The 14,444-nt window shown below is 43.9% G+C and overlaps 1 protein-coding gene across 3 annotated transcripts in view; it reads right to left on the bottom strand.

Moving 5' to 3' along the window:
- Nucleotides 1–14,444, bottom strand: part of OGDHL (oxoglutarate dehydrogenase L) — a 49,759-nt gene that overhangs the window by 7,984 nt on the left and 27,331 nt on the right. For all 3 annotated transcript variants that reach the window (XM_044662696.1, XM_044662699.1, XM_044662698.1), the window contains 5 exons: nucleotides 7,802–7,929; nucleotides 5,741–5,919; nucleotides 3,614–3,685; nucleotides 2,901–3,026; nucleotides 1,096–1,168 (listed from right to left, as the gene is read on the bottom strand). In XM_044662696.1, the coding sequence (XP_044518631.1) occupies nucleotides 1,096–1,168; nucleotides 2,901–3,026; nucleotides 3,614–3,685; nucleotides 5,741–5,919; nucleotides 7,802–7,929 (578 nt within the window). The remainder of the gene's footprint in view (nucleotides 1–1,095; nucleotides 1,169–2,900; nucleotides 3,027–3,613; nucleotides 3,686–5,740; nucleotides 5,920–7,801; nucleotides 7,930–14,444) is intronic.

Genomic DNA, 14,444 nt, shown 5'->3' with positions numbered 1-14,444 from the left:
GAAGAAAGGAAGGAAGGAAAGGAGGGAGGGAGGGAAACAGAGAGGAAGGGAGGAAAAAAGGAAAGAGAAAGAGAGAGAAAGAGAAAGGAGAAAAAGAGAAAAGAAGGGAGGGAGGAAAAAAGGAAAGAGAAAGAGAGAGAGAAAAGAGAAAGAGAAAAAGAGAAAAAATGAAGGAAGAAAAAAAAAGTAAGTTTTCAGATCTGTTAAAAATATAATTGGAATGTCACAGCCAATGCAAAGTTCCCCTTGCAACATACACCAGGCCCTTCCCATTAATAACACGTCCAGTAAGCTGATGTCAGCAACAATTAATAAGCCCATTACCAGGAGTCATTACAGCCCTTAAGGGACCTAAAGAACGTTTATAAAGGGACTCGGGGATCAAGCTGGATGTTCTCATTGAAATCTCTTCTTGAGCTCAGACAGAAGCACTGCACACTGGGCCAGCAAGACTCCCAGGCCAAGAGAACAAAGAGCAAGAGGAATGCTTATCCTACCCAAAGGCAGACTTGGCTTCTATAGTTCTCCGGGACAGGAATGCCTCCCCTCTCTCTGCCTCTCTAAAGCCTATCTTCAAGGCCTAATTCAAACCTATCTCCTCCATGAAGCTGCTCACTAATCTGCTTCCTCGAAGTTCCCATGGCACTCACTGTCTGTGCTACACATGTGGCCCTTGGGTGATTATCATTGCCTTGTATGGGTAGCCTTAGAACAATCTGCAGGCTGGCTTTATTTTTCCTTGCAAATCTTGGGATACAGCTTTGAGCAGTGAATGGGAGCTCCCTAAGCATCTTTCCTATCTGCTCAGCATATGGACCCAGGAGGCCTCTCTGCTTCAGCAGAAGGTTCTGGACAGGCTCACATCCTCCTCTCCCTTTCCCTGGGCACAATCTGGGGAGCCAGAGCCCCAAGAGTTCATCTCTTTGGATTTTGAGACCCTCTAGAGGCTCTGAGCTGGCTGTGTGTAACAACATATCCTCAGGGATCCCCAGGGCAGGATGCATCATGGTTTGGGGTTGCTCGCCTCTGACCCAGTCCATCTACAAGGTCACCTCACACCCTCCCCTCCCTTAACCTCTGAAAAAGGATGCTTACCGGTCACCATGTCATCAAAGCTGGATTTGGCCTCTGGATGCCGCAGCAATGACTTGGGAGTAAAGATGATCAGCTGGAAGAGACATGTTGTCCAAGCCAGGTGACCCAGCAGATAGAGCCCTGGGTTTACTGCCAAGAAGCTTCCTAGTTGTGTGACCCTGGCCAAGTCATAACTGCTATCTGTCTCAGTTTCCTCAACTGCAAAGTGGTAATAATAACAGCACCTACCTGCCAGGGTTGTCAAGAGGAACGAGTAAGATAATATTTGTAAAGTGCTTTAGTACAGTGCCTAGCACATAGTAGGTGCTGTGTAAAAATGCGTATTCCCTTCCCTCTCTTTCCCCAATCTCACTCTTGTCCTGTTGACTAGAGGAGCCATTCTTCTCTCCACATCCCAATGGCACATGGTGCACTTGGACGGAGATAAAACCTGCAAAGCACATTCACACATTATATCTCAAGCAAGGTAGGATAGTGAGGTAGAAGTATCAAACCCATTTTGCAGAGGGAGAAACTCTGGACTTCTACAGACCAGCAAAATGCAATCAAGCTGTCCTTCCTCTCCTTCCATTCTTTGCAGCCTAAAAATCTGCCATTTACACCTCAGAAATCAGGAGGCCCTACAAATCAGGGAAATCAGGGCTTGATTTATTATTTTGTTGATTGTCTAGCCTTGAGAGAGTGGCGGAGATGATGTTCTTCAAACAGATGAAACTTAAAGCTGTGTTATGTGAATATTTTCTTTTCAAGAGAGGTGGTTGTTAAGCATTTGCCAGCACACTCCTGCCTACCTCTGTTAGCATGCTGTTGTGAAAATTAAATGAGATAATAGATGTGAAAACCTTTTGCACTTTACAAATAGAGCTAGGTGTCAGGATGTGAGGGGGACACTTGTACTCTATCAACAGCTTTATCCTAGACGGGAGTTTATCCTCTCTCTCTCTCTCTCTCTCTCTCTCTCTCTCTCTCTCTCTCTCTCTCTCTCTCTCTCTCTCTCTCTCTCTCTCTCTCTCTCCCCTTTTTCCTCCCCTACATGACAGCATAATAAAATAAAAGATTGATCAGGCAGGCATGAGATAATTCCAGGGGAATTCAGGGCAACTTCCTAAGGGAGAACCAGATTACATCGATCCCACAGCAGCTAAGGACATTTCTTCACCAATAAAACGCAAGACTGATGAAACTGAATCCTGTGTCATTATAATGACCAAGCCTAGCCCCAAAGAAAGGCTGGGAGAATGAAACTCCCTCCCTCCTTTGCAGGGACTATATGGGGAGATGGGGAAGAATCATTTTATATGTTGTCAGACCTTGGCTGATATATTGGTTCTCCCAGTCCCCTGCCCCACCCCATGCACACATATATGCCTCTTTCTTCTTTGTTACAAAGGATGACCTTCTGGATAGGGAAGGAGAGACAGAGTCCTTTCAGATCTAAGAATAAAAGATATCAATAACCTATTTTTTTTAACTCTTACCTTCTGTCTTAGTATCAGTTCTAAGACAGGAGAGTGGCAAGGACTGAGTTAAGTGGCTCACCCAGGGCTACATATCTAGGAAGTATCTGAGGTCAGATTTGAACCCAAGACTTCCCATCTCAAGGCCTGGTGCTCTATCCACTGGGCTACCTAGCAACCCCTCAATAACCCTTTTTTAAAACCCACAAGAACCAAAAATTCCAGGTTCTCGCTAGAGCTTTGAAAAAGAATCCATCAAGGCCTCAGAAATTTTCAGATGACCCCAACACCTTAACCTCACCATAGAAGGGGACTGAGAAAACTCTCAGCACCCCCACCACCACTTACCGGCTTTCGGAAAGGAAGCTGAATCTGCCTTCGGAGCACATGGAAGAAGTTGGCAGGTGTGGAGCAGTTGACCACAATCCAGTTGCAATCATAGAGTTGCGCCACCTCAAAGTCATCACTGAACTCCTGGGAGCAGAAGGCCCACCTGAGAAACCCCTCCATACTCACTTCCTAACCCAGTGAGGCCTCTCTCATCCTTTATCCTGACAAGGGCTTCAACTGAAGGAGGGGGAGGAGGACCCAGACCTCCCTTCTTCTCCCTTCTCTCCCCACTCCCTCCCACTCCCAGCGAGTTTCACCTGAAAATTCTTCCCAATATTCCATCCTTCTGTATATTTGACCCCCGGGCCTGCCTTCCCCCTTACTTTTGGATTCCTTTCCCTTCCCAGGAAACTATCTCAACTCCTTCCCCAGCCAGGTCCAGGCAGAAGCAAAATGGAAAAAATGATGGCTAGCCTTCAGCACCCCCATGGTCCTTTGCCCTCTGCCCTTCCTCTTGGTGCTCCTCTCTTCCCCATCGGATATTTAGGGCCTCAACCCTAGAGTCTAAGGAGGAAATCACAATCTGTGGGGTCAACAGAGAAGAAGGAACTTGCTGTCCTTATGGATTCAGCAAAGGTCAGAAATCAGAGACCTTGTGAAGGAAGGAAACCCATTGGTCCCAATGGCCAAGAAACACCCCGGGGAGTAAAGAAAGGCAAATCAGGACTTACCGGATAGGCATCTGAATCATCATTGCTCATTTGCAGAAACCTCTCTGGTCGGGCAGAAGAATGTTCAGGGCCCTGAAAATGACGGTCATTCATTCACCTAAGATTTACTAAGCATCACTGGGTGCTGAGCTGTTGTGAGGGGTGCTACTGTCCCTGACCTGAAGAAGCTTTAGCTCTAGATGTCTCTAGGAAAGGCTTATCCAAAAGGAACAATCACAACCACAACTAATTAATAATAAGAATTATAATATAAAGCTGCTAATAACAGCACTTTGAAGTTTGCAAAATGCTTCACAGATTATTTATTTGATCCTAAAAACAACCTTGTGAGGTAGGTGCTGTTATTATCCCCATTCTATAAATGAGGAAACTGAGACTCAACAAGATTAAGTGACTTGGGGGCAGCTGGGCAGCTCAGTGGATTGAGAGCCAGGCCTAGAGACAGGAGGTCCTAGGTTCAGGGACACACACACAGCTGTGTGACCCTGGGCAAGTCACTTGACCCCCATTGCCTACCCTTACCACTCTTCCACATATAAGTCCATACACAGAAGTTAAGGGTTTAAAATAAAAAAAAAAAAAAAAGATTAAGTGACTTGCTTAGGGTCACACAGCTGTGTGAACGTTGGAATCAGGAGTGCTGAACTTAACGTCAGGAAGATTCAAGCTCATGATCCTGCTCACATACTTATTAACCTTATGATCCTGGGTAAGTATTTAGCCTGTTTTGTCTTCTATAAAATGGGAATAATAATAGCACCAACCTCACAAGTTTGTTGTAAGACTGTTGGTCACCCAGTTAATAAACATGTAATAAGCGCCTACTATGTGCCAGACACTGTGCTGAATGCTGAAGAAGCAGAGAAAGTCAATAGACGGTCTGCTCTCAGGGGCAGCTGGGTGGCTCAGGGGATTGGCAGCAAGTCCCAGATATGGGAGGCCTGGCCTCAGACACTTCCTAGCTCTGTGACCCTGGGCAAGTCACTTAACTCCCATTGCCTAGCCCTTACTGCTCTTCTGCCTTGGAACCAATACACAGTAAGCTGAAGGTAAACAATAAAGGTGGCCTGAGGACCACATGTGTCACTGATATCCATGAAATGTCCAGGGACAGAAGACCTACAGTTGCACTGGGCTGCATGCTGGATATACAAGAGACATGAACAAGAGTCCTACATGAAGGGCAAGGGTGGATGGGCTACAATCTACATGACTAGAGGATACACTCTGATCACTGAGATCTCAGATCCATCAAAGCACTGAAGGGCTCATGTGTATAAATATATAAATATATAAATATATAAATAGTATAGATAGAGCTATAATCATGTGTATATATAAAATATAAATATATATTCCATAAAAATATAGTTTTATATATGTGTTCAGGTTATATATGTCTATATGCACATTATTATAGGCATATATGTAGTCAAATATAATATAATCACATAAACAATTATATAGAAAATTTCATGTTGCATATAGTTAAATGTTTTCTATTTAGTCACACATACCATATGATATAGTTATATGTCATGCATAAAACTATGTTATACCAATATAGTCATATATAATATATCCTATATTCAAATAGTCACTTATATCATAGTTACCTATAATCTGTGTTATATATGTATAGTTATGATTTTCTTTATGGAGAGATCTCATTATAAGAGTATAGACTATATATGTTTATTAAATTGATGGGGAAAAAACCAACCACTTTCATATAGACTGGGACAGACTGTGATTTCAGTGTAGGATGAACTCTCCATTGAGGAAATTCCCCTTATTAAATTACTTTCTCCACAACTTACAGTCTTACACTATTAAGTGACTTGCTTATAGAATGCCAATTTACATGAGAGATTAGGACTACCTGGTTTCAAAATTGACTCTCTAGTCAAAATTGACTCTCTAGTCACTACAATACACTGCCTTTCATCAATTTGTTATAGGATTCGTGAACTAGTCTATGATGAAGAGAAGCCCTCAGTAAACATATGCCCCACTGAGGTCTACTAAAAAGCTCTTGCCATGGCCTCTTTCCTCTGCTTTCCACATCCACTTCCCCTTCTTTTCCCTCCCCTCCCCACCAATTCCATGTAGACCCAGCTGCCTTACCATGCCCTCCATGCCATGGGGTAGGAGCAACACGATGCCATTGTGCCGTACCCACTTGGTTTGGCCGGAACTGATGAACTGGTCGATGATGCACTGAGCAGTGTTATGGAAGTCACCAAATTGGGCTTCCCAACACACAAGAGCATTGGGACTGGCCATGGCGAAGCCAAGTTCGAACCCTAAACACCAGTGACATGAAGAGACAGTCAATGGAGGAAGGAGCCATCCTTACCTTCCTTGTTCTTCCCTAAGCTAATCTCCCTATCGGGTCCTATTCTAGTCCCTTCTGCCCAGATATCACAAGAAGAGATTCCCATTGCCAAGGCTGTCAATGACCCTGGTCCAGTGTGAAAATCACCTCAAAGCTCCAACTCACCTCTGAGCTAATTTCAGAGCAGCATCCATTTGCAGAAATGGTTAAGCTACTGCTGAGAGTCATCTGTGCCTGAAGCACATCTTTGGTGCCTAATGTCAGTACCAGGTAGACATGCTACACACCAGGGGCTGCTTCCATCCTAGCCCCAAGTCTTGTGTTCTGCAAGCAAAAAAGCACCAAATCCAGGTGCAAGGTTCATTCCCTTTCTGAAAAAGATGTCAGCTCTCCCATCATGGCTTAGCAGGGCATACCTGCAGCTTGACCTCATCCAATCTCTTCTCTACCCTAGGGATTCAGCCTATGTAATACACAGCCCAGTCAGGTGCCTTGCCAGGTTGGCAAGCTATGATTAAAAAAATTCAGGATAGCCATCCCCAAAGATGAAACAAAAGCAGGGACCAGGCTGCTGAATAGCCAGACACACCTTTAGGTATTTTTTTAGACCCTTAACTTCCATCTCAGAATCAATACTGTGTATTGGTTCCAAGACAGAAAGGCAGTAAGGGTTAAGCAATGAGGGTTAAGTGACTTGACCAGGATCTCACAACTAGAAAGTGGTTGAGGCCAGATTTAAATCCAAGACCTCCCATCTCTTGGCCTGGCTCTCAAACCATTGACTCATCTAATTGACCCCCACCATTAGCCATGCTTCACTTAGGGGAAAGGGCCAGAAGAACAAATCCAGCCAACTATGGGACTGACACCAATGGCTGGGAAAGCCTATCAGGGTGACTATTAGCAGCAAGGACTGTTCCCCAGGTATTTATTCATTTCTAGTTATGTGTGTATATGCACTCACACATGTATACATGTGGGCATATTTGTATGTAACGGAAACCCTCAGGAGTAGAAGGATCTAGGAAGGAAGCGATCAGAATCAGAAGAAATCAGAATAAATTTTTTTAAACAATGTGTCTAGGGCAGTGATGGGCAAACTACAGCCTGCAGGCCAGATGTGGTCCCCTGAAATGTTCTCTCTGGCCGAGACATTATTCCTAATCTGAGGAATACGAGTAGGATACAATACAATGAAACTTTGAAAGAGTTGCCTTAGAAACAGACTGACAGATGAGCATTTCCTTTCCCCTCTGTAAAAAGTTTGCCCATCACTGGGCTAGGGGAAGCTTGGACCTGGATCGTCAGATCATAACTTTTAGAGGCAGAAGAGGTTATCTAGTCCATCCCCCTTCATTTTACAGATGAGGAAATCCAAAGACCAGAGAAGTCACTACAGTCATAAAATAGTAAATGATCTAAGATCCCCCAGTTCTAGACCCAGTGCTCATTCCATCATACCATACTAAGGACAGGGGAATGGATCAAAATAGCTCATAAAGACAGTTCTAGTCAGAGATAATTGATATTCTATCCTCGGCCAACTTATCTTTTCCTCTCTAAACAGTTCTGCCTTTGAGCTTCCCAATCTCTGGGATTCTAAGGATAATGCCATTGTCCTATTCACTCTGGCTAAAAAACCCAATGTCTGATTTTTCCCACTCCTTCTCACAACTTCGATCCAAAAAGTTGCCAAATTCTGTCAAGAATACCTCAAATAATCTCTTGGTTCCATCCCCACAACAATTCATCATATCCCAGGGAGACTGTTGTAGTAGCCTCCTAACTGGTCTGCTACCCTCCCAATACCCCCTTGCCATCGCTCATCCAAACCAAGAACCCAGACCCACCCAGGACTCCATATTCTGAAAGGGAGCTGTTGCACACGGTGTAGGGGGCCTGATCAGGCCACAGGTGATTCATAGGGACACACGTCCTCCGGTCAACTTCCTGGTCATGTAGCACATGGTGCCGGTGACTGCAAAAACAAACAGAAATAGAACTGGAAGCTGGGGACCAAATCCTTTTTTTTTTTTTTTTTTGTCTTCCTATTCAACCCATCCTCAGAACTAGGGATGTAACAAGTCCTCAAAAGAAACTCATTGAAAAAACTGCCTCCTCTGACTCCTCAATGTCTCTCACAAAAAGGATGAAATTCCCTGGACTCAAGAAAGCTACTAGAATGTCGCCATTTCCACCCCCCCTTACCCCTGGGAAGGCTCCTTATTCCAAGAGGGCTACAATCAGATCTGCCATAGTTACAAGACCACAGAGGTCAAATGCATTTACTTCCAAGATCCAATCAGACTCTTCCCTTCTCTGGGCAGCATTCCCTGAACTTCCTGCTTTCCCTGGCTATCTATAGCCCTCTTCTCCCTCTGCTTTTCCCATATCATGCTTCCTCAGCTAGGCTCTAAACTTCTTAAAGGCAGGTGCCATGCCTTACACACAGGATCCTAGATTCAGAGGTAAAAGGGAACTTAGAAATCATTTTAGAGATAATGAATAGGGCCCCAGAGAGATAAAGTAACTTGTCCAAGGTTACACAGGTAGGGACAGGCAGAGGCAGAATTTGAACTCAAATATATTGATCCCAAATGCAGCCCTTCTTTCCAATGCAGCATCTTTGTATCTCCTCCTCTCCCGGTCCCCAACCACCTCTCCTCTACCACCCAATGCTTAATCAATAATGAGTGATGGGCAGCTTGGTAGCATACTGGCTAGAGCTCCAGACCTGGAATCAGGAGGAACTGGGTTCATATCTGGCATCAGACACTTCCTAGTTGTGTGATCCTAGGCAAGTCACTTAACCCAGATTGCTTAGCCCTTGCCACTCTTCTTATAATTGTTACTAAAAAAAAATCAGTAAGCATTTATTAAGTGCCTGCTATGTATCAAGTGCTCTGCTAAGCTTTAGGATGACAAAGAAAGAAAAGACAGTCTCTGCTCTCAAGGAGCTCACAGTCAAATGGGGGAGACAATTTCATACAAATAAGATATAGATGGAGTAGCATGGAGAAATTCATCAGAGGGGAGACACTGGCTTTGAGAGGGAACAGAAAAGGATTCTTGTAGAAGGAGAGACAACAGGTCCTCAACTGGTTAAGCTGTATTTGCCAATGGCAGTCAGACTAACTTGTAGCTAACTAGACCAGCTCACCCAAAGAGTGCTGCCATATATGCCTCAGAGCTTTGGACTTGAGACCCTCTCCTCCTCAACATTTTTCTCCCTGCCTTACATGAAGACAAAGAATGCATGCTTATCAAATCTGCAGATTGTAGGAGCATCGATTTAGAAGTGAAAGGGGACTTAGAGGTCTTCTACTCCAACCCCATCATTTTACACATGAGGAAAAAGGCCCACCGAGGCTAAGTAGGAAGAAAAGAAGGAAATCTGCATTTATTAAGCACCTTTTGTGTTCCAGGGACTATTCTGAGGGTTTTATAAATATTATCTCATTTGATCTTCATAAACACCCTGGGAGATAGGGGCTAGAATTATGATACTCATTTTACAGCTGAGGAAACTGAGGCAGACAGGTTAAGTGATTTTCCCAAGCTTATATAGCTAGGAAAGGTCAGAGGTCCTGAGAGGGAGGAAACTGAGGTCAAAGCAGTCCCTGTGGGAGGTGATAAGGACCAAAACTACAGTGATGGTTTATGGGGATGGGGCCAAGAGGTTTACCCGACAATCTGGCAGCTGTTTAGATGGGAGGGGTAAGAGAGAAAGGGAAAAGGTAAAGATGAGACTGAGCTTGTTAGTTTCAGTGTGGAATGAATGGGAGAACTGGGAAAAGGACTTTGTTATAGAGAACTCTCAGGTGAGGGAACTCCATCTACCAACGTGGGGAGACTCCTCGGCAACTCTGAAAATTGTCTAAAGCACTAAGAAGTTAAGTGACTTACCCAGGGTCACACAGTCACTATGTTAGTTGTGAGGCTTAAACCCACATCTTCCTGGCTTTTCATCCAGTAAGAACACACTACCTCGTGACTAACGGGAATAGAGAAGTCAGAAGGAGGGACAAGCCTTTGGGGGAAAAATAAGCTAGTGAAGGAGAGAACATTAAGAAGGGAGAAGTATTCTACAGTATTAAATGCTGCAAAGAAAGCAAGGAGGAGGAGAACTGAGAGGCATTAGACAGTTGCCCCAGTGAACAATTAGGAGCCCAAGGGAATCTATTCAGTAAAAAAAAAAAAAAAAAAAGAGAGAGAGAAGTTGGCAAAACTGCATGGAGTTAAGGAATGTTGTTGTTGTTGTTGTTGTTGTTTAGTTGTGCTCAACTCTTCATGACCTCATTTGGGGTTTTCTTGGCAAACATTTCCTTCTCCGGTTTGTTTTATAGATGAGGAAATTGAGGCAAACAAGGTTAAGTCACTTGCCCAGCCACAGCTATTAAGTGTCTGAGGATGAATTTGAACTCAAGACTCAACTCATTGGAAGGATGAGTCTTCCTAATTCCAGTCCTGAGTCTCTATCCCCTGTGCAATCTAGCTACCCACATGTTAAGGAATAACACAATTCGTCTTAATTACCTATTATTGATTTAATTGTTTTTAAACATTTTATCATATAATGTACAATAATTTAATAACTAATTTAATTTAATAACTTTAACAATGAGCAGAGGCACTTAGGTGGCACAGTGGAGAGAATGTTAGACCTGGAATTAGGAAATCTGAGTTCAAATTCATCAAAACTTACTAGCTACCTGACCCTGGGCAAGTCGTTTAACCTTTGTCTGCCTCAGTTTCCTCCACTGTAAAATGACGATGGTTATTAACAGCACCTACTTCACAGGGTTGTTACAAGGATAAAATGAGTTAATATTTGTAAGGGGCCTTGTAACCCCTAAGGCACTATATAAAGGCTACCTATTATTAAAGAATGAATGGGTAGAATATTTCTAGTCATTTGGCAGCAAAGAAGATGAGAGGGAGACGAAGGTTATTTGAAGGGATGACCAGAATACAGGGAGGATGTTATTTTTTGTTTTAAGAATGAGAGAAACTGGACTGTGCTTGGCCTGTGGAGGGGGCTGGGAATCAAAGATTCCAAAGAGAAGAGGGAGGAAAGTCATCCATGGAGGAAGATACTGGAGGTGGCGAGAATGGATAAGAAGGAAAGGCACTCATGCTGGCCCAGAGCATCACTAGGATGCCTTATACATGAATGGACTGCCCGACAGCACAGATCCACAGTTCTGGCCCTGAAGAGTCTTTATTCCCATTGCACAACTATTCAGACAACTTCTTCCCTCCCCTGATTCTCACCACCACCGTCACCACCACCATGATCTTGGGACCCCATCAGTGAGGTCTCCTTCCTGCTCTGCCATTGTTTACAAGAACAGGACTAGCAGTGCTGGGAGCAGTGGCATTAGAAGCCCAAATGGCAGCTAGTCTACCCATGGCTGGAAATGTGTTTTCTTGGTACCGTCTTCTACCAAAAAGCCCTCTCTCAGGACCAACTATATCTTCAGCCTTGACTGGTCCACTCCCTACCCGACCCCCTCTAATGCCATAACCCTGCTGCCAAGCTCCATCTATCACCATTATGGGAGCCCATTATCCGAATAGAGATGACTGAAGCAATTACTGTAGCCCATTAGCTTCCCGAGTAATGATCAAGGCTAACTGAGTGAATCCTTCCAATATGGTCAGCTCTTCGGTCACTTGCCCAAGCAGGGAGGATTATTGGGCTCCTCGGACCCTTTGGCAGCTCAATAGAGACAGCAGAGACTACACACCCTCTGAGCAGAAGAGAAAGGGAGCTCTCGTTAACATCTCAGCCAGGTAATGAGACTTCTCTAGGGAGGAGACAGTGGCGTGCGAGCACCTTAAGACCCTGGTTCAGCAAAGAGTAGACTTGGGACTTGGGACAGAGGGTGAGAGAGAATCCCAGGCCAGGTCAAGGGGATGGATGCTGCTCACTCCAATGCTGCAGGAGTCAAGAGACCTAGTCTGGGAATCGGGATTCCTATCTCTGCTCCAGAGGGGATATAGTCCTGCCTTGGGAAAATCATTTAATTTCTCTAGACCTGAGTTTCCTCATCTGCAAAGAGGGAATAATGGCCATAGGGTTGTCATGAGGATTAAATATGGGAAAATGTTCAAAGAACCTTAAAAACATAAGGAACTGTTATTAGAGTAAAATTATAGTTATCCAGAACCAAAGAACATCAGCTATATTTTCAAACATCAAAAATATGTTTTTAACTCCGAATAGAATTTTTTTCTAATATAGTATTAACATTTCCAGGGGGCAGCTGGGTGGTTCATTGGATTGAAAGCCAGGCTCAGAGACAGTAGGTCTTTGGCTCAAATCTGGTCTCAGACACTACCTAGCTTTATGGTTCTGTAATTAGAATCTGTTACCCTAAAAACTACAATTCCCAGCACCCCACTCTCCTCACGTTATGTGCTGACGTAGGAAGGATAAAAATTTGGCGTAGCCCCGCCTCTCACTCTCGTCTTCCTATCTCGGCTTTGGTGGAGTGGGCTTTTTAAACAAGCAAGGAGAACTAAGTCATGTGGTCTTGATTTTGTTAAATAATTAGGGTTTTTTGACTTCTATTTCCTTTTTATTCCTTCTACTTCAAGTGATTATTAATACCTTTATAAAATTAATACTTGGAGTTGCTGGACATTAAATCTTACGTGATCCTGGACAAGTCATTACTCGACACTGCCTAGCCCTTGCCACTCTTCTATCTTAGAACCAATACACAGTATTAATTCTAAGATGGAAAGTAAGAGTTTAAAAAAAGGAAAGAAAATAAACTACTTTGGGATCAGGATGTCAAGAAAGTCATTAGAGATCATCTGAAATTTTTAGAAGTAACTTTCAGGGGGCAGCTAGTTGGCTCAGTGGATAGAGAGCCAAGCCTAGAGGTGAGAAGTCCTGGGTTCAAATCTGACCTCAGACACTTCCTAGCATTGTGACCCTGGGCAAGTCACTTACCACTGTTCTGCCTTAGAACCAATGCATAGTATTGATTCTAAGATGGAAGGTGAGGACATTCAAAAAATGTAAAACAAAAAACTTTCCCTGCCTTCTTAAGCAGAGTATGCTAAACATAAATGAATCTTTTCTTGATGTCTCAAGGTCATGATTAAAATTGAGCTATATAATTCAGGAATGACCTTAAAGGCTACTGAGACATTTGTGGCTGTTGAACCCTATGATGGAAGGGCTTTTTATCATTTTCTTATCCTCAAGGGTCACTTATCCCTGCTGTCAGTGTACCTAGAGCATCCCTTTTACCCCTTCTAATTTGCTACTCCCAATTTGCTATGGGCTGGAAAGTTAGATCATTTAATTTATTGGAAGAGTTAGCAAAGTAAGAGATTATTAACTGAATGGGCACTGTTACATTGAAACTCTGGGAGCAGAGAGTCTCACCCTTGATTGACAGGTGAGAACTGTTGGATCTTAGAATGTTCCCAGGGGCCGTGAGGACAGGGGAGAAAGCAGTTGGCCCAGGGGGGTATAAATACTCTGGCAGCCCTGACTTTTGGTTCCTTTCCTTCCCTTGGTCTTGAGATCTGTGGATCCTGGTCTTTTGGGGATTGGTGACTTGCTGGGCTCAACCTTGCAAGATCCACCTGTCTTATACCTGACTAGCATTGTCAACCTGTACCCAGACCATCACTCTTCTGATTCTACTGCCCCTAGATATTAGGAAATCAAATCATCTGTAGTTATCTAGGTTTCCCAGGGCCCAGGAGGGATCCGGGAAGTGGGCAGGAGAAGAAGAAGTGGTGGAAAGGGGTAGATACTTGAAGGCTGTTTAGGCATAACATCTAGCAGAAAGAAGAAGCTGAAAGACCTCAAGCAGCAGTTTGCTTACTCTGATTTGGCTTTGGCCAGGCTGAGCCAGAGGAGCTAACTAACAGCATCGATTACCTGCCTACAGCACTGAGGGTTTATTACTATCAAATTAGTTAGGGTTTCCCAATTCCTCTGTCCATTTCCCAATACCCCATCTTTGCTAATTGTAGATAAAGCCTTTCAAGTACCTTCCTGGAGTGGTTATTTCATAGCTTCTCTGGGAAGGAAGATACGCAGTCAGATAAACCGTTACCAAAGCTGATAGAGCCCAACATCCATTATCAATCAACCCCAGGTGGGACCTGAAGGGATATCATCCATTGACCTGAAGGATCCTGCCTGGGCACTGTTATAAAAGGAGGGAGGTGTCACATCATCTAGCTAGGGGCAAGCCTCAGTTGATCTTGCCCTAGCCACCTATCTGGACTCCACTGCTGTCACACAATTACCAGTGGTAGTATCCAGTTAGTTCACCCTCCCCCTCTATCAGTCTTCTCTTTATTTTTATAACAGCACTGAAGTGGGCTCAAGGGATTCTAAGAATAAAGCATGTGAAGCTCTAGTAGTCAAGGACCCTTCATTTTGGCCCCTCAGGGTCATCTCTGATCTCATTCTGATTCTTAGAAATGTTCTGGATAGGTGAGGCATTACTAGATTAG

This window comes from Gracilinanus agilis, chromosome 2, assembly GCF_016433145.1.
Source record: "Gracilinanus agilis isolate LMUSP501 chromosome 2, AgileGrace, whole genome shotgun sequence".
In the NCBI taxonomy this organism is placed as follows: Eukaryota; Metazoa; Chordata; class Mammalia; order Didelphimorphia; family Didelphidae; genus Gracilinanus; species Gracilinanus agilis.
Note: the sequence above shows the minus strand (reverse complement) of the source record. Positions and strands in the feature narration are given on the sequence as shown.